Raw genomic sequence first — 26,103 nt, forward strand, 5'->3', positions numbered from 1 at the left:
AGAATGTTAAATTGGATTACCTCAGTTTACACCAACCCTACAGCTAGAGTTAAGACAAATGGGAATTTGTCCGCCCCCTTTGAGATCAAGAATGGTACCCGTCAGGGGTGCCCCCTATCCCCGCTCCTGTTCGCCCTGTCACTGGAACCCTTCCTGAGAACAATCCGGGCCCATCCAGATATCTCTGGAGTAAATATGGGGGAGACGCAGCAGAAAATAGCCGCATACGCGGACGACATGCTGTTCACTCTCACAAACCCGACCATCTCTCTCCCCAACCTCATTCAGGAATTTAAAACATATGGGAATATATCAAATTTAAAGATACATTTTAACAAATCAGAAGCCATGGGTATTGGGCTTCCACCACGTAACCTCAGCACCTTACAGAATAGTTTTAAATTTAAATGGACTACGACTGCCCTGAAATATTTAGGAACCTACATTCCCCCCAAATTGTCCCAAATATTTGCTATGAATTTCCCTCCACTATTATCCACGGTCAAATCCCTACTGAAAACCTGGGGCACAGGGCTACACTCTTGGTTTGGTAGGTGCAATATTCTTAAAATGTGCATCCTGCCAAAGTTCATATATCTTTTACAGGCCCTCCCGACCCAGATTCCCTCTCACTATTTCGACCAAACCAACACCTTGTTCTCAGATTTTATTTGGGCACATAGGAGACCCAGGATCAACAGAAGACAGCTCATACTACCCAAACTTTATGGAGGATTGGCAATCCCAGACCTCCGAAAATATCAACAAGCAGTTCATCTGTCCAGACTTATTGACTGGAACCGACATAGCTCCACTAAACTATGGACCCAACTAGAACAAGCCCAATGTACTGTACCCTTAGACAGAGCTCCATGGTGCTATGACTTATTACCCAGGAATATGAAGCAGCACCCCCTGATAGGAGTTACCACACGAACCTGCTCATTTCTTTTTTCTAGACTGCGCCTTACATCCCTTAATTCCCCTATACGCCCAATCCTGGGTACCCCAGAATTCGGCCCAGGATGCACGGATCCAATATTTTGTTCCCTACGTAAAGCAGGACACTCACAAGCATTCCATTACATTACAAATGGACAGTGGACCTCAATACGAGACCTGATGAGTCCGGAGGGACGGTTTCACCTAGACTTTTGGAGAGCAATACAGCTTAACCACTTTCTCAAGACACTACCCTCTCCTGTAAATTTTGATAGAGTATTGACCACATACGAAATATATTGCTCAGGGGAGGGTGTTCTCCCCCATACATTATCAGCAACATATCAACTACTGATAACGCCACCAGAGAACTACCAAACACCCGCAATACGGTCATGGGAGAGAGATATGCAATGTAATTTTACATCAAGACAAAAACAAAATATGATCTACTTTACATTTAAATCCTCCATATGCACGAAAATGCAGGAAACTAATTACAAAATACTAAATAGATGGTACAACACCCCAGACAAGTTGCGGAAATTTTTCCCATCCTCCACAAGTAACTGCTGGAGATGCGGAGAGGAACGAGGCACGATCCTCCATGTCTTTTGGACATGTCGGAGGCTGGAGCAGTTCTGGAAGTCCGTACAGTTTATAATACAGAAATTCACAGAACGCCACATTGTAGCGGATCCTGGTTTCTTCTTGCTACATGCCACTACCATCCCTAGAAAGTCTTACAAAAAATCTCTGATTAGACACCTACTAGATGCAGCCAAGGCATGCATCCCCCTGCTGTGGAAGACCACCAGACCCCCTACTCTGGGCATGTGGTTAAAAAAAGTTGAGGATATAAGACAGATGGAAGATCTCATTCTCACTGACCGTAATCAAGCTGAGCTATACACTAAGACTTGGTCGCAATGGCTCCTATATATATTCTCAAATGAAGGTCAAAGTCTGCTGGCAAGCCCATGATTGCAGCAACAGGAAAGAATCCTCTGAGGGCAGCCCCCTCATGGACATATACATATACACTAATAGATGAACACCGCCTCCTCCGTGTTCCCCCCCCCCCCCTTTACATCTACCCCCCATATCCCCCTCTCCTACTTTTGCAATCTCCTAACTCTCTGCCTTTTTCTCTCCTTTCTATTTCTACTACTTCTTTCTTTCTTATTCTCTTTCTCTTTTATGAAAAAAGAAAATGGCAGGAAGAATGGGGATACCCTGACTTATTTACATCCCATATTAAGGGTGGACTTAATGTACAACTTGTAATGTTTTATATATATATATATATAAGACCCTAAAACTGGGAACACACTGTTAAGATTTCAGTTATGTTGCTGTAAGAGGCTGCGTCCTCGACCCTGTTTATGTATCTAGTAACATTGTTGGCCCTTGCCCTTCCTGCTTCCGAATAAACTTATATTGGAAAAAAAAAACGTGTACCAGTAAAAACTATACGGAAACAATACCAAAATACCAATACCAAAATATTGAACATATTAGAATTGATGACCAATAATGGTTAGTAGTTGAATAATTCCATAGTAAAAAAACGGTCAGGATTGCATCCTGATGCTCTACGCGTTACGTGAAAAAATTCACTTCCTCGGGAGCTGGTGCAAGCCGTATAAGAGATGTCTATATAAGCAACATTATAGCTGAATGGTCACGAGTTAGCAATAAAATTGTATATTGTTTAAAAAACAAACAGAAAAAAACGATAACCTTGAGAAGTTAGTATTAGTGGATACATGCCTCAAATAAAGTCCCATGTTTGTCCCTTATTTGTATTTAGGTTGGAAATGAGTCATAGAGTTATAAGTATAAAATATATTTGCTGTTTTTGTCATTTAGACATTATTTAAAAAAGGTAACCTAATGACATACAGTAAATAGAATTGCTATTTGCTTAAAATGATTATATGTTCTGTAGCAACGTCCCAGGCCCCTTTAAGCCTAATGGTGACCTCCAGAGTCAAGGACAGCTGACATCCTTCTGTGTAGAGTGGGTTACGAGGCATGGTGGGTGTAATGCAAGATGAAACGGTGGGCGCCAGACACTTTTAGAATGCAAAAAGATTTATTGTCGCTTGAACAGAACTGTGGGAGAGACGGTTAGGGCCGGGTTACCCTTAGGTAGATGCAATGATAATTGGCAGACTCTGAGACTTCTATAGGTAGACAGCTATACAGGTGAAGGCTTCCAGCCGGACACCACTTCTGTATAGGTAGGACGCCGTCTCCTATGGCAAAAATCTTGCAGCTGTTACAAATGGTATTTTACTATTTGTAACATGAACAGTTCTCCTTACCCCACACTCACTCACTGTGGGTCTTCACTCAACGAGCTCCCAGTCTCTCTCACTAGACTTCATATCCACCAGCCACTGGATCCCCTGAGCTCTTCCACTTTAGCACTCAGTATCTTCCTCAAGTGTCACCCCCACTTCCTTGCTGGGTCCCTGACATGGCACTTGGCGCTGAAGTTTTCCCACTTCTTCACCATCCCTGGCTGGAAGTCTGCTTTAGTACTGGCCTCAGCTCACTCACTGTGGTCTCTGGTAGCGAGGTGGATGGTCCCTCATTGGCGACAGCTTCCCCTCTACCCCGGCCGGCGGAACCGTTACTTCTGGTTGGACTACAAGCCCCCAGTCCCAACCCTACGCTGCTCTCCTGCTTCTGGATAGACCCTCAGACAGCCTAACAGCCAGATGTCCCCGGGATAGGCCTAAAGCTTACGGCCTAGTAGCCCGGGCAACATAACACACGTCCACCCAAACAGCCATCCAGGTGGCACAGAACCCCGATTACCTGACTCTACCCAAATAAATAGGCTCTCCCAGTAGGCCAAGGGACCCAAGAAAATCCCTGCCCATTGGCTGAGACACCACCATTCAGTCATAATCTGTCCTTGCCATGCCCTTGTCTTATCCACTGCTATTCGGTTAGCCCTATCCTTTTCTGTCCACGCCTGTTTGGGATACTTTTTGCTGCAGATATCCAGCCACCTAGTGACAGAAGAGAGAAGTGCAGCAATTCCAGAATTAGGGGGAAATCAATTGATCTCCTAACAATTGGCCAAGGCAACTATCACCTGGCAACTAAATGTAATAGCAACCCTGCCTAAACATCAGGGTGCTACAGTTCTATGCTTGCTAAATAACTGACCTGGAACAAGCATGCAGTATGAAAATGCATAACCTGTCAGTTCAGATTTCTTTTAAAGAGACATTGGGGTTGATGTACTAAAACTGGAGAGTGCAAAGTCTGGCGCAGGTGGTCATAGTAGCCAATCAGCTTCTAACTTCAGCTTGTTCAATTAAGCTTTGACAACAAAACCTGGAAGCCGATTGGTTTCTATGCAGAGCTGCACCAGATTTTCCACTCTACAGTCTTAGTACATCAACCCCATTTTCAGCTTGCCTATGCAGTGTGTTTGGAAAGAACACGCCCACCCCCCCTCCTCTGACCCCCCTCATAGACTCACCCTACCTGCACTTCCTCACTGCTCCATCCCTTAACATAGTGGTAGGGTCTAGCAGCCAATCGTTAGACCAATGCACTGTCACATGACTGACGGGAGTGACATCACCGCTCCCCCCAGTTTACAAACACCAGTTATGCCAATGCCAGCTGTGGAGGAAAAAGGAGCGGCGATGGATTGCCGGTAAGAGGAGTATATGCTATGCATTGCAAGGTGACAATATCTCTTGGTATTCAAAAAGCAGAGGAGGCAACTCTGAACACCCAAAGTTGATTAAAATCAGAAGTCATCCAACAAAAACATAAAACGGGCATTTAAAAAAAAAAAAAAGGAATGTCATGAAAACCGTTGAATCTTTATCATCTCTTAATATGTTAAAGAGGAGATTGAATAACCTACAAGAAATACAGGCAACCATTCTAAACTGGGATTTACAATGGTATATTATTTCAGACTGATGATTATTTTATTTAAAGAGCTCAATGTGTGTATGTTACCTTTTGTACAGATTTTTTTTCTTCTGCACCAAACAGCTACAATTATCCCAAACAGCACTGCTATGACACTACCGATAATAATGCCCACATAAGATGAGGACCCTGGAGAAATAGAAGACAATAATTATTAAAGATGGGGAGGATGTTAGTAGAACACACATGGGGGAGAGACATAATCAAATACGTGAAGATCTGATGATTAGTTACACCTTGATAGGTGATTTGGAAGTCCTCCTGTAGAGGTCCTTGTAGGGATACATGTTGGATTCTGCAGGAGAGCATTTTATTATGGTCATCATCGTTCGGTGTGATTGTCACCGTGCTGTTCACTTGGTACGTTCCATTGTCATATTGGAGTGGCTTTCCCATGGACTGATTCTTCAGGACTTCTCCATCTTTATACCACGTGACATTAATATCATTAGGGAAGAATCCATTGGCCATACAGGTCAGGGTGTTCTCTGTATTTCTCTGGACACTCTTGCTGAGTATGGAGAGTAGAGGTCGGGCTGTAGAGGACATAGGAATGGTTAATGAAGTTGTACATTAGATACTTAAGAATGTTTTGATCCACACAGGTGATCAGTTTAGAGTTAGAAAAAGGGAAAATATCCAGTGAGTGGCAGTTGTGTGGAGGAAAATGCCTTGTTGATGTCAGAGGTGAATGGGCAGACTGGCTTTAGATTATAGAAAGGCAACAGTAACTCAAATAACCACTCGTTACACCCAAGGTATGCAGGATACCATCTATGAACACACAACACATCGAACCTTGAAGCAGATGAGCTACAGCAGCAGAAGACCACACCGGGTGTCACTCCTGTCAGTTAAGAACAGGAAACGGAGGCTACAATTTGCACAGGCTCACCAAAATTGGACAATAGAAGATTGGAAAACGTTGCCTAATTTGAGGAGTCTCGATTTCAGCTGCGACATTCAGATGGTCGGGTCAGAATTTGATGTAAACAACATGAAAATATGGATCCATCCTGCCTTGTATCAACGGTTCAGGCTGGTGGTGGTGGTGTAATGGTGTGGGGGGGATATTTTCTTGGCACACTTTGGGCCTTTTGGTTTCAATTGAGAATTGTTTAAATGCCACGGCCTACCCGAGTTTCGTTGCTGACCATGTCCATCCCTTTATCACTACAGTATACCCATCTTCTGATGGCTCCTTCAAGCAGGATAATGCACCATGGGGGGGGGGGGGGTCTATTGGCGGCGCCTTAAAAAAAACAAAAAAAAAAAAAAAGACCAAACTCTCAATCAAAAGACAGCATCACCAGTGGTGTCCTCTGCCCCCTTCAAATCCCCCCCCCCCCACTGTAGTGTCCTCTGCCCCCCCCCCATAGTAGTGTTCTGTACCCCCCAAATGCTGTGACCTCTGCCCCCTTCACATTACACCCCCTGCTGTGGTGTCCTCTGCCCCCTCCGCCCACAGTAGTGTTCTGTACCCCCCAATGCTCTGTCCCCTGCCTCCTTCAAATCACCCCCCCCCCCCACTGTAGTGTCCTCTGCCCTGTTCCTCCCCCCAGTAGTGTCCTGTACCCCCTCAAAACTGTCATCTGATCCCCTTCACATCATGCCCCCCATAGTGTCCTCTGTTTCCCCTCCAACAGTATACCCCCCCCCCCCATACACACAACGCTTCATAGGTAAAACGTACCTGCCAGCTTGTGTTCATCTGGGTGGAAATCAGGAGATAGCATAGTACTGGGTGGAAGGCAGGAGCTGCTGGTGTTCATAATAGCAAGCTGGTGATTGGTTGCTAGGAACTAATCACCGAGCAGCTCCCGCCCCTTGCCCTCCATCCAGCTCCTGCCTCCCACTCTGCAGCTAACAGGAGAGCGGCGGAGGCTGGGGGAGGCAGAGCTGGGTTCATGGTCCACCTGTCGCCCCCCTGCTCTAGAGATGGACAAGGCGAAGAGGAGAGGTAGTGATATGATGATCTTCACCTAGTTAGAGAAAGAGATTGAGGACACAGAGTCCTCAATCTCCTCCTCTGCAGCCCAGCACTCACTAACACTGAATACAGAAGTGCTGAACACAGGAAGCTTCTGTGTTCATTCAAAAACATGGGACTCAGTTAAGAACACCAGAATTCTCAGTACCGAGTGCTCCATAATTCATTTAAGGGTCCAGTAAACAAAAGAGACATGTTTATTGACCTCCCTGTTTTCCATCCTGTCTGATCTTCCGCACTATATGGTCGCATCCCACTGACATACGAGCGGGGGGTGGAGGGTAAAATGTAAATGCGCATACTCACGAATACGCATAAATATGTGCAACACAAACACCTGACATTACGCCCAGAAATGCTGATGCATAATCAATACCGTGTGCAAGAGGCCTAATGAATGGCTGTGATATGGGGGCTAACAGTGTCATAGGAAGACACGCCCCGATATTATAGTGTGAGGAAACAAAATGTTCCTGCATCAGTGGTGTCACTTTGTCAATACTGTCACTGGAATGAAAAAAATGCTGTTTGGTTGGTGTCATTGGAGTACACTGGAAAGTCAGTATTGAGGCTACAGTACATCAGTGCTGTGGATGATAAAAAAAAAAAAAAAAAAAGTGTATTAGATTTAAAGTGGTTATAATCCTAAAAAAAATAATAATAATAATAATAATAATATGATTCTAAACCTTTACAGCAGGATACGCAGCATAGTGCTTGTGCTGTGTCATTTGTCCTTCTCTAAGCTGTAAAAAGCCTGGTTGATCCTGCCAGTTCCTGTGTCCTCCTGTCTATGCTGACCATGGTAATCATGGCTGCTGAGCCCTAATTACAGTGGTCAGTTTACACGCCTTCCGTCATCACGCTGCTGTCTTCTCTCCCCCTCCCTCCCTGCTTGTCAGCTCGGGAGTCTGTGTTGGCCATCTCCTCCCCGCCCCTCTGGCCACTGTTTAAATTTACTAGTGAAAAATCATGAAATTCCCTTCCTTACATGGAGATCTAATGTGCAGTAGCCATGTTTTTATAAAAATGACTCAGCAAAATACCTTATTTACAGTGCCGCAGGGCACTCACATGACCTCCTGCCGCCCTCCTCCTCCTCTCTCCTGGATGACGTCAGCGGGGATACACGGCCCCTCCCACTGTAGTGCTCGGTTTAAGAAGGGACAGCGCCAGCAGGTGACGTGAGCACCCCATGGTGCTGTAAATAAGGTATTTCATGGAGTCATTTTTAGAAAAAACGCAGCTACTGCACATTAGATCTACATGTAAGGAAGGGAATTACATGATTTTTCATAGGTGACGCAACAACCACTTTAAGGTTTTTCAGCCTACTCCATTGTATGCATTAAGGTGAAAAACCTTCTGTGCTGCAGCTCCCTCCCAGACCCCCCTTTTCCTTACCTAAGCCTGATCCGATCCAGCAATGTGCACGAGCGCAGCGGCTCCAGCTGCTGTCCCTCTCCTCATTGGACAGATTCATAGCAGCAAGAGCCATTGGCTCCCGCTGCTGTCAATCAAAAGCTGAGACACAGGGGTGGGGAGCGGGGCCGTGTCCCGCTGTCAGTGTCTATGGATGCAGCAGCAGGACTCGGGAGCGAGCCCGCACGGGTGCCCCCATGAAAAGCGGCTTTCCATGGAGGCCCCTGATGAAGAGGAGGGGCCTGGAGGACCCCAGAAGAAGAGGATCGGTGCCGCTCTGTGCATAACCATTGCATAGAGCAGGTAAGTATAGGCATTTTTTTTTTTTAATCAAACGTTTACAACCACTTTAAATCAACAGGACGTGCTAAGAAGAATTGGGAGTAGGAGGACTGATGGGACCGCATGGAGTTGCTATTTAGATTGGAGCTATGATGTGAGGGAGCGGGCAGCAGCGGCTGACCCACAGATAGCAGGCGGTTGGGAGAGGAAATGCAGCCACCCACATGCCTGTTTGAAGAGGAATTTCACTCTGCTCAGATAAGGGTCTGTTATGGATTTTTCACACCTACTGACACACACCTTTAAGTTCGAATCGCAGCAATGTATATGGGGCTGTCAGGCGGCTTTTACCTGTTTTTACCGCACGTACAAGGGACCTTTCTCTTGAAGGGGAAATGACCTTTGCTTATACTAAAGTATAGCTAATTTCTAGCTAATCTCGTTTTATTTTATCCATTTTATGTTAAGTATAGGAAATGTTTTCATTGTTGTGTGTGTATATACACAACTGACACAAGCTTAGTGAACAGATATTTCAACAACAATTGGAACAGGACGCCAAGCTGCAGTACGTGCGGATTGTTACGGAAACCCCATGCCAACGCTCAAGTGACCTTCATTTTGTCATCATCTATTGTGCATATAACCATATACTCCTATATAACCAAGGACTCATTCACTGTCTATAAAAACTTGTACACCTCTTCAATACATTGGAATAGCATTTATGCACATTTTGGTGTGTGTCTATTCTCTTGCAACTGCAATAATGATATCATAATTTGGGTCCAGTTATAATGAAGTATTCCCTTATTCCCTTATTCTATAACCATATAAACAAACATCTTTAACCACATTAATACCGGGCACTTTCACCCCCTTCCTGCCCAGGCCAATTTTCAGCTGTTGCACTTTGAATGACAATTGCGCGGTCATGCTACACTGTACTCGTATGAGATTTTTTATCTTTTTTTGAGATAAAGCTTTCTTTTGGTGGTATTTAATCACCGCTGGGTTTTTTATTTTTTGCTAAATGAAAAAAAATAAATTGAAAAAAAATAAAAATAAAAAATTTATAAAAAAACAAAAACAAAAAAACAAAAAACAAAAAAAAAAACTTGTCCTTGTTTCTGTTATACAATTACTGATGCAAATCAGTAATTTTTATTCCTTACTAATGTGCACTATAGGCTGCACTAATGGGCACTGATAGGCAGCACTGGTTGGCACTGATATGCTACACTAACTGGCACTGATGAGGGTGCACTAATAAAACGGCACTGAGATGCTGCACCGATGGACACTAATATATTCTGTACTGATGGACACTAATAAATTGCACTGATGGACACAAATAAATTACACTGATGGACACTAATATTATTATTATTATTATTATACAGGATTTATATAGCGGCAACAGTTTACGCAGCGCTTTACAATATAAAAGGGAAGGAATATATATAATATATTCCCATATATAATATATGCTGCACTGATGGACATTAATATATGCTGCACTGATGGACACTAATATATGCTGCACTGACGGACACTTATATATGCTGCACTGATGGACACTAGTATATGCTGCACTGATGATCAGTGTAAATGTCCCCTATAACTGGAAAGCCGGTTATCGTTTCTCCTTTCCTCAGACACCGACAATGCTGAGGAAAGGAAATGCTGATAACCACCATTTGTTTACATACTATCAGTTGTGATTGGACACAGCTAATCATGTTAAAGCGCCTACGTCATCGGCTCTGTACCCTGATCGGTGATGCACTGTGTCCAAGGGACCCAGCTCACCACTGATCGCCGCGGCGCATTCGCGGCAACAAGGGGAGGACATCATATGTTGTCTACCAGGAGGGACGAAAGGCCTGCCCGGCCATCATTAGACTCGTGCACAATGGAAAATTTTGTTAAATTTCGTTTCATTTTCATTCGTAAAATACATAATTTAGTTCTGTTATATTCGTTATGTTAGGTTAATTCGTTTTCGGATAATTTGTTATTTCTGTAGAGTGTCGATATTCGTTATACATACAAAACAAAACGATTCGATATATCGATTTGATCCTATTTTTATGTATGTATATTCGTGATAACGATTTGTAATTTGGAAAGTCGTTTGTTTATTGAATCCATTAACACACACAATGACAATATCTCTTCTCCTCTGCTCAAATACAATACAACACCCTTCTCACTCAGTTCTCAGGAATGCACTTTGCCAGTAATCCAACCTCCAGCACAAAATTAATCAGCTGATTGGACTGTAAGATTTACTCTGAGTGGACCTTTTGTTTCATTAGACCTTTAATGAATCACGTCAAATTCATTCATTATTTTTGCTATAATTTCTTTCGTATTCATTGAAATTCGTTTTTTTTTTTTTCTTCACACATTTGGATGCATCCGAATGTCCGAAAGATGCAAAATTCAGCCGAATTTCGATTCGTTACTAAACATATTGCACATGTCTACATCCTACTATAGGCCAGGTAGGAACTGGTTAAAGTGTGGATTTTTTTTGCAACACTGCAGCTTTCTTGTCAGTTTTTACCTTAAAGCAGAGTTACACCCAAAAGCGGAACTTCCGCTCATTTTGTCTCCTCCCCCCCTCTGGTGCCCCATTTGGCACCTTTCAGGGGGTAGGGGATACCAGTCTTTGACAGGTATCCTCTCCCTACTTCCAGGAGCCTCGGCTGTCGATGTCACCGCTCGGCTCCCTCCTCCTTCCCCATCCACCGGCCAGTAAGAGCGCAGCGGGAGCCTTGCGCATGCGCTGTAGGGACCTGGCGTGAAGCCGTAATGCTTCACTACCGTGTTCCCTTACTGGCAATGGCGAAAGAAGCACCAGACTGCTGGAAACATCAGCTGCAGTGCTGACTTTTAATTTTTGCAGCAGTGGGCGGACCTCTGCTTTAAGAGAAGCTTTGGAATTCTTTACAGCCTGAGAACCTTCGGCCTTTACAACCACTTTAACAACCAGTAACTGTCATGGTTGTCAAGGAGCAGGCAGCCGCTGCGTCCTTAACAAACAGTAAGACCCTTTTCACACCGAGCCGCCTATAGCATCGGTGGTAAAACGCCGCTATTTATAGCGGCGTTTTACCGTCGGATTTGTGGCGCATTTCGGCCGCAATAGCGGCGTTTTGCCGGCGGTATCCCATCGCTGCCCCATTGATTAAAAAAAACACACGGCTCCTTCACCGCTCCAAAGAAGCTGCTGACAGGACTTTTCCTGACGTCCTGCCAGCGCAGCGCTCCGGTGTGAAAGCCCTCGGGCTTTCACACTGGAGACAATGCTGCAGCTGTTTGAGGGAGGATTGCAGGCGCTATTTTTAACGCTATAGCGCCTGCAAAATGCCCTCGGTGTGAAAGGGGTTTAAGTCATCAGCTGTCTGCGGTCTTCCCCCACTGACAGCTAAATGATTAAAATGCCGGCAATAAAAATTAAGAAAAAGAAACAGCGTGCCCCCCCCCCACCCCCAATCCATACCGGGCCCTTTGAGTCTGGTATGGATTTTGAGGGGAACCACCACGCTAAAAGAAATAATAATTTAAAAAAAGCGCGTCCCCCAAAATCCATACCAGACCCTTATCTGAGCATGCAGCCTGGCAGGTCAGGAAGGGGAGGGGACGAGCAAGCACCCCCCTTCTGAACCATGACAGGCCACATGCCCTTAACATGGGGGGGGTCTTTGGGCCCCCCCCCAATACACCTTGTCCCCAATGTTGATTGAGACAAGAGCCTCTTCCTCACAACCCTAGTTGGTGGATGTGGGGATCTGCTGGAGGGGGCTTATTGGAATCTGAGGGCCCCAGATCAACCCCCCCATGTAAATGCGTATGGGGTACATAGTACCCCTATGCATTCCCCCAAAACAAAAACAAAAAAAAGTAATGTACAGGCGGTCCCCGGGTTACAAACATCCGACTCCTACTTACAAACGGAGGGAGACAACAGGAAATGAGATGAAATCTACCCCTAGGAAGGGAAATTCTCTCCTGTAAGAGTTATTATGGGAAAAAAAAGTGTCTCCACTGATGCTTTATCACCAATCCTTGTTTCCACAACAACCCCAAATTTTCAAAATCCAATTGTCATTGGGACAGAAAGTGAGGTGAAATCTTCTGAACAGGGGCGCAGCCAGCCAAACAAATGTTACAGGGGTGATAACCCTTCCCCATGTTATCAAAATCTTAAAAAGTATTGTTTTGGCTAAAGTTACACTTAAAAAATGTACCTGTTCCGACTTAAAAACAAATTCAACTTAAGAAAAACCTACAGACCCTATCCTGTTTGTAACCCGGGGACCGCCTATAGTGTCAAAAACTAAAAAAATTAAAAAATAAAAAGTTAAGTCCTTTATTTAAAATATAAAAAAAATTAAATGTCCCCCGGTGTCGATCCACCGTCAATCACGATCGGAAAAAAAAATAGCTTCGCTCTCACATTGAAGGCTTCCACCGTCTGCCAGTTCTTTAAAATATTAAAGTGGAGGTCCACCACAAAAAAAAAAAAAAAAATTGCACCAAAAAATCCCTAAAAAATTGGAGGAAAAAAAATTTTTTTTAACTCACCTGAAATGGCTGTTGCTAGGCAGTCTTCCTAATCTGCCTCTTCCTACGCCGCGGTGATGTTCAGTCTTCTCCTCCCCGCATTGTCTTCTGGGGAATGGGGCGCGGTGTGTTATGGGAACTGTGTGTGTCCCACAACACATCGCGTCCCATTCGACTCGCGCATGCGTAGTAGGAAACGGGCAGTGAAGCCGTAAGGCTCCACTGCCTGTTTCCCTTAGTTAGGATGGCGGTGCCGGGAACCCGAAAGTCGAGGGACGGGTCGGCCTCGGGCAGCTGACATCGCGGGCACCCGGGACAGGTAAGTGTGCTTATTTAAAGCACCCCCTGAGGCTCTTTCACACTAGCAGTGCTCTCTGAAAAGTGATCTGTTTTTGGATCTCTCTTCAGAGAGCCTTTGACAGGCTGTGAAGAGGCAATGTTTCGCCTTCTCATTGCCTGATTTAACCACACACCAGTGCAGTTGCAGAGCGGCCCTATTCACCCGAAAGCAAAGCAAAGCATTCACCCGACGCCGAGGTGCCGATAAAGCACCGCCCAGTCATCCTCCGTTCCTGGCCAATAAAAAATAAAGGACAGGAGCCGGAAGCAATGACTGGAGAGTAGGAGTGTTTGCAGGCGCATCACTTGAGCCCCGAACACTCCCTGAACACGGGCAAATTAGAAAAAAAAAAAAATGTAAAAGTCAGCAGCTACAAACACTGTAGCTGCTGACTTTTACATTTTTTTTTTCCAGGCCGGAACTCCCCTTTAAAGTGACATCGTCGACCCCAGCATGCCCCTGGCCACTTTGGGAAAACACCTAAATAGCGCATGCGATCTGATTCTGTGAATGGAGCCCATTGTGTGTTTATGTACTCAGCCTGGTGCGTCAGAGGAGCCAAGGTCTTTGAGAAGCTCGATAAACGGAGGAACCGTCTTAACCAGCGGCTCCTTTGGGGGTAGCGCTCAATAGAGGTTAAATATAATTTTATCTTGCTGATTGGGTAGAGGACATCATACTGATGGAAATAACAGTTCTTTAAGAAGAAGCGGGGTACAGTATAACATTTCCCGTCATTTAAAAAAAATGTAATCTAAATTTCTGTACCTGAAACGTTCATGCTGATCTCTCTCTTCATTAGGAAAGAACTGTAGTTGACAGAACATGTGTAGACTCCACCGTCTGATACAGATGTGTCATAAATGGTCAGATCTGCATTTCCTTTCAATGCTCGATCATTATCCATTGAATATCTGGGATCAGTTGGTATCACGGTGTTATTGTAACTTAGAATAGGTTTTCCTTCTAAATCCCAAACAACTGCAAAATATCTGGGATCTGCAGGAAGAATATCTGCGGTGAAGGTGCAGGGAATGTGGGCAATGGATCCAACTCTGGCCTCATATGTAGAAGGTCCCGTCATCTGTAGAGCACCACCTGCATGAAATGATAATAAATAATCTTTATACTTACAGTGAGGTGAACAGGTTAATCTACGATAAAGGCACAAACATTTCACTTAAAAACATTCTTTGAAAGCAACAATGGCTATAAATTCACTTTGTGTGCCATAAATGCACTTGTAAACCCAGATACTGTATCTTCCAAAAGTGATGGTGACATCATAACTGTGCTGTGGGAGGGACCCAGCAGGCCCCACCTACTACAGAAGACTACAGGAGCGGGCGGAGACAAGACCAGTCCCCCTGCACAAGGAGAGAGAGCAGAGCTGTGGGAGGGACCCAGCAGGCCCCACCTACTACAGAGGACTACAGAAGGGGGCGGAGACAAGACCAGTCCCCCTGCACAAGGAGAGAGAGCAGAGCTGTGGGAGGGACCCAGCAGGCCCCACCTACTACAGAGGACTACAGAAGGGGGCGGAGACAAGACCAGTCCCCGTGCACAAGGAGAGAGAGCAGAGCTGTGGGAGGGACTCAGCAGGCCCCACCTACTACAGAAGACTACAAGAGGGGGCGGAGACAAGACCAGTCCCCCTGCACAAGGAGAGAGAGCAGAGCTGTGGGAGGGACCCAGCAGGCCCCACCTACTACAGAGGACTACAGGAGGGGGCGGAGACAAGACCAGTCCCCCTGCACAAGGAGAGAGAGCAGAGCTGTGGGAGGGACCCAGCAGGCCCCACCTACTACAGAGGACTACAGGAGGAGGGCAGAGACAAGACCAGTCCCCCTGCACAAGGAGAGAGAGCAATGCTGTGGGAGGGACCCAGCAGGCCCCACCCACTACAGAGGACTACAGGAGGAGGGTGGAGACAAGACCAGTCCGCCCGCACAAGGAGAGAGAGCAATGCTGTGGGAGGGACCCAGCAGGCCCCACCCACTACAGAAGACTACAAGAGGGGGCGGAGACAAGACCAGTCCGCCCGCACAAGGAGAGAGAGCAATGCTGTGGGAGGGACCCAGCAGGCCCCACCTACTACAGAGGACTACAGGAGAGGGGCGGAGACAAGACCAGTCCCCCTGCACAAGGAGAGAGAGCAGAGCTGTGGGAGGGACCCAGAAGGCCCCACCTACTACAGAAGACTACAGGAGGGGGCGGAGACAAGACCAGTCCCCCTGCACAAGGAGAGAGAGCAGAGCTGTGGGAGGGACCCAGAAGGCTCCACCCACTACAGAGGACTACAGGAGGGGGTGGAGACAAGACCGGTCCCCCTGAACAAGGAGAGAGAGCAGAGCTGTGGGAGGGACCCAGAAGGCTCCACCCACTACAGAGGACTACAGGAGGGGGCGGAGACAAGACCGATCACCCTGCACAAGGAGAGAGATCAGCAGTGAGCGGTCTTTATTATAGGAAGTCTCACACTGGATTTCTGCACAGATCTGGAAGAAATACACAAAGCTCACCGAGATTGAAAAAAAATACACATTACAAATGTGTTAGGACAATATTTGCTTGGAGATCAGTTTTAACTTAAGTCAAGTAAAAGCAGAACCCCATTGTGCAGCAATCTAGATTCTGCCCCTTCTTCCCACGTGCTGCACAGCTGTTCTCCCTTATTTTAACATTAAGTTGTTATATCATTAATATCTGTTTGATAAGTGTAAGAAAACATCTGTTGATCCTGACAGAAATTCAGTGAGCTTCTAACTGTATGCTCTACCTTTTGCTGCTCTGAATTCCAAAGGAGTTTTATCAATTGTACCCAGTTCTCCCCTGTGAACTACAGAACCCCCCCATGTTATGAAAGATGAGGAAAGTGGGAGGTGTTCTGTAGTGTAAATCACGATCAAGCAGCCTACGGTGGCAATTCTGCATCTCCATGATTTTACATATGCCTGAGGCTGGGTACACATATGAGCACACAGAGGCTCCCAGCAGGAGTTTGGAGTGTCCTTGTTCATCATTTCAGGTCCGATTTCAGCCCGAAATTTTGTCTGAATTCGGAGCAAAAGACGCACAGGGCTCCTGTACAAATCACCCCGGAGATATGTAAACCGCCTCCATAGAGAGACAGTCACATCCAATTAGCACTGGTGTGAACCCAGCCTTAATGTTTCATGGCTAAGCCTGCAGGGACCTCCTAAAAACGTCAGCATACCAAGACATTTTGGACAATTTCATGCTCTTAACTTTGTGGGAATAGTTTGGGGATGGCCCCTTCCTGTTCCAACATGACTGCACACCAGTGTACAAAGCAAGGTCCATAAAGACATGGATGAGCGAGTTTGGGGTGGAGGAACTTGACTGGTCCGCACAGAGTCCTGATCTCAACCCGATAGAACACCTTTGGGATGAATTAGAGCGGAGACTGCGAGCCAGGCCTTCTCATCCAACATCAGTGCCTGACCTCAAAAATGCGCTTCTGGAAGAATGGTCACACATTCCCATAGACACACTCCTAAACCTTGTGGACAGCCTTCCCAGAAGAGTTGAAGCTGTTATAGCTGCAAAGGGTGGGCCAACTCAATATTGAACCCTACGGACTAAGACTGGGATGCCATTAAAGTTCATGTGTCCCAATACTTTTGGTAATATAGTGTATATACAGTGGAATCTCGGATTGCAAGTAACGCGGTTAACGAGCGTTTCACAAATAGGAGCAATTATTTTTTTTAAATCCTGACTCAGTTTGCGAGTGTTGTCTCGCAAAACAAGCAGGATTCAAGCCTCTGCGGTGTGCAGTACCGCATTTGGCCAGAGGTGCGGGGGGGGGGGGGGCGCCGGTGACACTCAGATAGGTTCGGAGCCGTTCGGAAATATTTGGAAACACTCGGAAATACTCAGTTCCCGAGTGTTTCCGAGCCTTTTCGAGTGCAGCTGAGCCGTCTCCAAGTATTTCCAAGGCTCTCCAGCGCCCACACCCACCTCTGACCACATGCGGTATTGCATGCAATAGAAATCCATTGACTTCTATGGGGAAACTCGCTTTGATATGCGAGCGCTTTGGATTACAAGCATTTTCCTGGAACGGATTATGTTCATAATCCAAGGTCTGTCTGTCTGTCTGTCTATATATATATATATATATATTTGTCCTCATGTTGTAAAGCACTGCACAAACTGTTGGCTTTATACAAATCCCGTACAATAATAATAATAATAATAATAATAATATTATACAGTATACAGTGGAACCTTGGTTAACGAGTAACGCGGTAAACAAGCGTTTTGAAAAAAGACTAGCAACTTTTTTTTTAAATTCTGACTCGGTGTGTGAGTGTTGTCTCGCAAAACGAGCAGAGTTCAAGCTAATGGGGTGTGCAGTACCGCATTTGGCCAGAGGTGCGGGGGCGCTCAGATACTCGGAACGGTTCGGATTCGTTCGGAAATACTCGGAATCACTCAGTTTCTGAGTCTTTCCAAGTTCAGCCGAGCTGTCCCAGAGTATTTTCGAGGCTCTCCAGGGCCCCCCCCCACCTCTGGCCACATGCGGTATTGCATGCAATAGAAGTCAATGCGGAACGAATTATCTTCGTTTCCATTGACTTCTATGGGGAAACTCGCTTTGATATGCGAGTGCTTTGGATTACAAACATTCTCCTGGAACGGATTATGCTCGTAATCCAAGGTTCCACTGTATATATATATAGATATCTATATAGATATCTATATATATATAGATATCTATATATCTATATATATAGATATCTATATATATATCTATATATATCTATATAAATATATACACATACATACATACATACATACACAGGGCTTTTTTTTAGCGGGAACGCGGGGGAACGCAGTTCTAGCACCTCCACCACTGAATGTATGTAATGGCAAGGAGTGCTGGGTTGTGCTACAGTGTCTGTTGATGCTGGCTGCTGGTGGATCTATTGTTGCTGGAGGGGATCTATTTCTGCAGAAGGGTTGATTGCTGCTGGGGAGGTCTATTGTTGCTGGTGGGGGGATCTATTGTTGCTGGGGTGGATCTTATGTTGCTGGGGGGTCAGTTGTCGCTGGGAGGGATCTACTGTTGAGGGAGGGGTCTATTATAGCTGGCTGCTAGAGGGTCTATTGTTGCTGGGGGTATTTTGTTGTAGGTGGTCCATTGTTGCAGGGGGGGGTCTATTGTTGTCTGTTTTACTGCTTTTCTTGTTATCAATAACAAATTCCATACAAATTTTTTAGTGCCACAAATTTTACTTGGTTCTGTATTCTCTAAAAGGGGGTGGAACCAAGGACTGGTGCTCAGAGGTAGGTAGGGGCAAAGACAATGGGTAACTCGCAAAAGGGGGAGTTCCTGCACCTATTCTCCGAGAAAAAAAGCCCCGTGTATATATATTTGTCCTCATGTTGTAAAGCACTGCACAACTGTTGGCTCTATATAAATATATGTTCTATATATATATATTCTATATAAATCATGTACTATAATAATAATAACAATAATAATATACAGTATACTGGTAAATTCACTTTTTATTAAGGTTTGAATAGAGTGGGGAAGGGTCAGACCCCCTCTCAGGTTTTAATTGCTGTTGGTGTCCCCAGTGGAGAAGATTCGTCCTCTCTATTTGTCTTGGTGATCATTGTCATCAGATTATAATTAAGGGAATCAAACATTTTGAGTTGCAACTGGAACAGGAACCAAGGGGAGATGTTCTTATGCTTTGGAGCAATTTCCTCTCACTTCCCGTCTACTAGACAGGAAATAAAGAAATACACCGATCAGTCATAACATTGTGACCACCCATTGTAACATTTTTATTTTTAGGACTACCCACCTAATATTGAGTAGGTTCCCCTTTTGCCTGCAAAACAGCCTTGGCCCATTGAGGTGTGGACTCCACTGGACGAAGCATCACACAGCCTCTGCCGGCTTGCCTTCTTCCCATACCTCATCCTGGTGCCATCTCTTCCCCAGGTAGGGTGATGTACACACACCCGGACATCCACATGATGTAAAAGAAAATGTCATTTATCAGACCAGGCCACGTTCTTTCTCCGTGGTCCACTTCTGATGCTCACGTGCCCATTGTAGGTACTTTTGGCTGTGGACACGGGTCAGCATGGGCAACCCGACTGGTCTGCAGCCACACAGCCCCCATACACAACAAACTGCGATGCTCTGTGTGTTGTTCTGACACCTTTCTATCAGAACAATCATTAAAGAGTTCCGGCTGGGAAAAAAAAAAAATTAAAAAAGTCAGCAGCTACAAATACTGTAGCTGCTAACTTTTAATATAAGGACACTTACCTGTCCAGGGATCCCCACGATGTTGGCACCCCAAGTCGTTTCGTCCATCAGCTTCGGGTGCAGGCGCTGGCATTGCAAGTAAGGGAAACCGGCAGTGAAGCCTGCAGGCTTCACAGCTGGTTTCCTACTGCGCATGCGCGAGTCACGCTGCACTTACTGATTGGTCCCAGAAGGCAGCGGTGGGAAGGAGGGGCCGGACATGACATACATCGCTGTGCGGCAATCTTACCAGGAAGTGGAATCGGGTAGCTGGTTTTAACAGGTGCCAAATGTGGCAATGGGGGGGGAGAGCGTGTGAACAAGCAGAGCTTCCCCTGTTAAGTGGTTCTCCGCTTTACCTTTTTTTAGCAGTATGAGCTCCAGTAGCTCTTTCTTCTATTGGATCGGACTACACGGGCCAGCCTGCGATCCCTATTTGCCTAAATGAGCCTTGTCTGCTCATGACCCGTTGCTGGTTCTCCTTCCTTGGACCACTTTTGGTCGCTCCTTACCACTGCAGACCGGGAACATCTCACAAGAGCTGCAGTTTCGGAGTTGCTCTGGCCCAGTCGTCTAGCCGTTACAATTTAGTCCTTGCCAAAGTCACTTAAATCCTTACACTTGCCAATTTCTTTTTGCTGTCAACGCACCAATTTCAGGGACAACATGCTCACTCGCTGCCTAATATATCCCACCCACTTTTAGATGCCATTGTTCTGAGATAATCATTGTACTTCACGTTACCTGTCCATAGTCATAATAATATGGCTGATTGGTGTACATATCTTCTAAATTGGGGGGGCGACTAAAAGGGGGATAACCATTCCATAGTCTTGCTAAAACTAAGAAAAAAAAAAAGGTTTGAGTCTTTAAAGTGGATGTAAACCTAATGTCATCCTTTCTAAACTACTGCCATAGGGGTTATCTATAAGGATATCCATGTCTCCTGCATGTATCTTTACCTGTCAAATGTCTCCCCTCTGTCTGTTATGAGAGCCGAAAAACTGCAGATTCTGTGGGTGGGTCTGTTGTCCGGAGCTCGTGGGTGGAGCTGTGATGTCAGTAGACTCCCCGCCCACCTCTACACTCCCCTTGTCAATATGCATTTTCTCCTGTGTATTTCTTACACTGAACTTCTGCTATGATCTCTAACATCCAGTGAAAAGACAGGAAAGTAACCACATGACTTCAGCATGCCAAATCATACTGAGGTGTGGAACAGCCAATCCTTGCAGAGCTGATGAAGAAAGGAGTGGGGGAGGGAATTCAAAAATAATGCATGTCTTAGGCTAGTGCACAAGATATGTAAATCACCTGTCACTCACAGCAAGGGGGAGGATTTGTCAAAGTTTTTCTCAGTTTGTCAAGATTTATCTCACTGAACAATAAAAGAGGATTGCTCAGAGCTGGATTAACTCTTTGTGGCAAGACTGGGCTCAAATGATAGGAAATCTTATACTCTACAGTATGATATATAAAAAAAAAAAAAAAAAATTCATGTTTACATCCACTTTAAGATATAGCTAACTGGTGGTAGCGGAGGGAACCGTAAATGGTTCTTTAGGCAAGAAAATAACTAAATGAAGTGTAAATAACACTGCGTTAACCCAATGAACAGTGGTGAAGCTGATACATACAAATATGACCAATATTCAAAACGTGTTGTAATAAAATGTAGCGCTAGTAGTGAACAAACAAAGAGGTAATCTAGTGATCGGTGAGTGTGGCTCACTGAAACATAAGGATAAATTAGAAAAAGGAAATGAATAAATAAAGTTCAATGATTATATTATGTTTCAACTAAACCATGATGAAAATAAGTAAAATAAAGTCCCATAATGGAAAGTGAATGGTGAATCCAACGTGAATGGAAAATCTTCAGGTCTGTGTTTCATCAGCATGAAAATCTTGAATAAGAAATGATGCTGAGACGGTGGATTCGGATGCCGGTGACACAGAATCAAACAGGCTTAGAGATCCAAGATGGAAATGGTCGTCCAAGGAACCCCCAGATCTCAAGGGGAATCCCTTCTCCGCTCCACCGATCAGGACCGCCAATCCGGAGAGACCGAGGGGAAAGATGGAATGTCCAAACCTCGTAGGAATCCCGGGAATGTATGGAGGCACAAAAAAATAAAACGCGCCAATGGTGCAGATCAAAGAGGTATACTTATTGGGTGACGCTAATAAACAAAACAACTAAAATAGCGTGATCACGTAAATAAAATCAAGTGCAGGGAAGAGTGTAGCTCGACCGACGCGTTTCGTCCAATTGGACTTCAACTGGGGCATGATTTGTTTGTTCACTACTAGCGCTACATTTTATTACAACAAGAAAATAACTATTCCTGTAAAAAAAAAAAATAAATAAAAAAAAATATATATATATAAATTTGAATTTCTTTACCTGAAATTTCTACTCTGATGTCTATCTCCTTTCGTAAAGGTTCTATGGTCACTGCACAAGTGTAGGTTCCACCATCTGATAGAAATGTATTAGAGATGGTCAGATTAGCGATTCCATTTAATGCTCGATCCTTATCCAATGAATATCTGGGATCGGTTGGTGTCTTATCATATCCCAGGATAATGTTTTTCTCCAGATACCAAAGAACTGTTAAATCTTTAGGATCTGCAGGAAGATTATCTGCTTTGAAGGTGCAGGGAATGTGGGCAATGGCTCCAACTCTGGCTTTATATGTAGAAGGTCCCGTCATCTGTAGAGCAGCAGCACCTGCATGAGATAGAAATCAAATTTATACTTCCAGTAAGGTGGGGTCAAGTGATCCCGTGTTCACGTACAACTTCCAATCACATCCCAGAGAAATAGAACTATTTCCTTGCATGATTACATATTTGCCATAAACACAGGTCTTCTTCAACTTACTTTGAACTTTAAGCCTAGGTTCACATATATGCAATGCGGGAACCAGCGCCGGTTCCCGCATCGCTCCTCTCCCGCACGCGGTTCAGACTGCCCTCTGCCAACTGCTGCGGGTGTCAATACAATGTTAATGACACCCCCAGACTGGTTCACAGATAGCAGTGCGAACTGTGAACTCGCACAGGAATCGGATCGCATTGGGTGAGAACACCCATGCGATCCCATTCTAGTACGGGGGGAAGTCCCTGCACTATTTTCCTGCGAATCCAATGCAAGTTCAGCCATACAAATGTATGGCTGAACTTGCATTGCATAGACATTGCATGCGATCGGCACCGCGGTGCGGGTGCGAATCACATGCGATGTCTGTGTTCGCACAAGTGTGAACCTGGGCTTGAGGGGTTCTAATCCCACATGGTTTTTCACCTTAAGGCTCTGTTCACATCTAGGCGTTGCTATTTTACAGGCGTTTTTCCCCCAGCATTTTTGTACGGGCATTTTCAAGGTTAACCACTTCAGCCAAGTGTAGCGCTAATAAATGAGAAAAAATTATAAATATTACGATAACACATGTAATAATAGTAATAAATAAGTGTTATGTATCTAATGAAAGTTCGTGCATGAAAAGTCCATCATATTAAAAAACCCTTAAGGTCACCATATGTGATGGCATAATACAAAGTGGAAAAAAGTCCAGAACTAAATAAACAAGTGCAGAAAACATAGATATTGCAATGGTGATGAACTCCAAGATATACGATCGTGGACACTCTCGAATACAATCCAATCAGTACTAATAGAACCACCACCCGAATGACTGGAGGCTTACCGGAAAGTTGGGACCCACAGAGCATACGCTATATGAGTCAAACAGGCTTAAGTTGCTCTCTGGCAATGGAGGTAGAATACCAAGGGCTGATAGATGGTGGGATCCTAGCCGTGCTATCCCAAAGCAGTCTTCTCCGTATGGAAGCTCAGACACCAGAGGACATAACCCACATGTAATGAAGAAGTGGCCAATAGTGTAATTCCGTAAACCATGTAAAAATTTTTTTATTAAAGAAAAAAAATTACATCTCAAAGTAAAAAAAGCGCTTGCAAGTATAAAATGGCGGCAGTGGAGTCCTCTCGATGCGTTTCGTCACACAGGACTTCGTCTGGGGTACTTACCCACTGCAGCCAGACTCCTTTATATATGGACAAGGACCCCTGTAATGAGAATCCAGCTCCCAGGCTTGTTGTGAATTGGCACTTCCGGGGTCATCCAAGATGGCGGACCCGCGTGCGTTCCAAGCCTCTCTTTCATGTGATCCAACCCTCATAGGTCTCATGATGTGATGTGTATAGGGGAGGGGGCTGTGACATCGCTTCATGGAATCCAACACATCCCCTATTAACATAATCACACCCTCTGGTCTCATAATATACTATGTGTGGAGGAAGAGGCCGTGACCCCACGTCACAGCGTCTAAAGACCTTGTACATGGTGCAAACCGCGATGGAGTCCGCGATCGCGCATGCGCACGTCGTGGCCCAGTGCGGTGACGTCATCAAATAGTGACGCATGCGTACAGCGCCTCAGGTCTCCCTTCAAAGCCGTCAGGATATGACGCGCGGAGAGGGGAGATGAACCGGAATTAGAGTTACAGCAACCGGAAAACCAAAGGAGTGTACGCAGTGGGTGCATATTAGTTGCTGACTTAAAAACAGACTGAAATCTCAATGGCATGTGAAACAAGTCTGTTGGGGTCAGAAAAGTAGAAAATAAAAATAAAAGGGATATATGGGTTTATAAGGAAGATGGATTCTCAGCAGGAGAAAAAGGGATGGGTAGTTGATTGTTCCATCTCATAGACCCCTCCTTGTCCCCATATAACCCATATCATATAGTATCTCATCAAAATTGCACTACTAATGGATGCACAAATATAACCGGAATAAAAATGTGAATCATTATAGAAATTGTAAATCATTATAAAAAATATCGGAGGAGATATACTTATACACATAAAGTAGGTATCAGACAGTATATATCCCTTAGGTTAATAAAATTCATCAGAGAAGGTTAATATTTCTCATAATGTATCAATCAGGATTCATCTATGAAGGCATTAATATCAACTTCAACGTTCATGTCTTGAGGAAAAAAGGTCTGTAGTTCATACGCCCAAAACATTTCCAGGCGGGTGACCCCTCTAGTTTTGGCACCCCCCCTCCAGGGCGGGACATATTTGTCTATAATGACGAATTGTGATCCAGCGGGGTTACTATTATGATATTGCTTATAATGTCTGGGTACTGTGTGTTTGGGGTCCCTGCTTTTAATTAAGGCAATATGTTCCCCTACCCTTGTTGTGAACGTTCTGGTGGTGCGACCTATATATTGTTTACGGCAAGGGCACGTAATAAGATACACTATGTATTTAGTGCTACACGTACAGAAGGGTTTCACCGTATATCTCTTCCCCGTGACTGTTGATGTGAATTCTGTGACTTTACGTCCCTCTAGGTTGTTGTGCAAACATACCACACATTTTCGACACGGATAAAAGCCTGTCATATTGTGAAAAAAAGAAGGCCGGGATGGTGGATTAATAACGTTGGGGGCTATCCGACCCTGTAGAGATGGTGCTCCCCTGAATATAATCTTAGCCTCTTCTGGCAATGACCTGCCTAGAATATTATCATGTCTCAAGACATCCCAGTGTTTTTTTACGATGTTTTTAATTTGTTTGTGCTGGGTTGAAAAAGAAGTAACCATAGCCCATTTAAACTTTTCATCTGGTTCTTTTTTCGGCTTTATCTCAAGCAAAGTTTTTCTTTCTATATTAATAGCTCTCTGGATCTCAAAATCTAAGTTGGCATAGTGGTTCTGGATAAGAGTCAATATGAGGAGGAGATGTTTAGAATCTTGAATGAACCAGGTACTTACCAAACACTCCCTAATAACCCTACCAATACATACAAAAAACAACTTCAACAACTTATCACTAAGGGTTATGATTTGAAAATTTTGAATAAAAAAGAAAGGGCATTCCTGGTCCCCACAGCACCCAGAATCCCCACTATATACTATCTGCCCAAAATCCATAAAAACCCTGTGTGTCCACCCGGTAGACCTATCGTCAGTGGCATTAACTCTATTACAGCAAGAATTGGGAAGTACATCTCCTCCTCATATTGACTCTTATCCAGAACCAACGTTATTAATCCCCCATCCCGGCCTTCTTTTTTTCACAATATGACAGGCTTTTATCCGTGTCGAAAATGTGTGGTATGTTTGCACAACAACCTAGAGGGACGTAAAGTCACACAATTCACATCAACAGTCACGGGGAAGAGATATACGGTGAAACCCTTCTGTACGTGTAGCACTAAATACATAGTGTATCTTATTA

The 26,103-nt window shown here is 44.7% G+C and overlaps 1 protein-coding gene across 1 annotated transcript in view; it reads right to left on the minus strand.

Moving 5' to 3' along the window:
• Positions 1-26,103, minus strand: part of LOC141148551 (neural cell adhesion molecule 1-like) — a 68,297-nt gene that overhangs the window by 14,437 nt on the left and 27,757 nt on the right. Inside the window, exons 2-5 of the mRNA XM_073636100.1 lie at positions 22,229-22,555; positions 14,292-14,621; positions 5,151-5,450; positions 4,942-5,043 (exon numbers count right to left, since the gene is read on the minus strand). Of these exons, the coding sequence (XP_073492201.1) occupies positions 4,942-5,043; positions 5,151-5,450; positions 14,292-14,621; positions 22,229-22,555 (1,059 nt within the window). The remainder of the gene's footprint in view (positions 1-4,941; positions 5,044-5,150; positions 5,451-14,291; positions 14,622-22,228; positions 22,556-26,103) is intronic.

Source organism: Aquarana catesbeiana, linkage group LG06, assembly GCF_042186555.1.
Source record: "Aquarana catesbeiana isolate 2022-GZ linkage group LG06, ASM4218655v1, whole genome shotgun sequence".
In the NCBI taxonomy this organism is placed as follows: domain Eukaryota; kingdom Metazoa; phylum Chordata; class Amphibia; order Anura; family Ranidae; genus Aquarana; species Aquarana catesbeiana.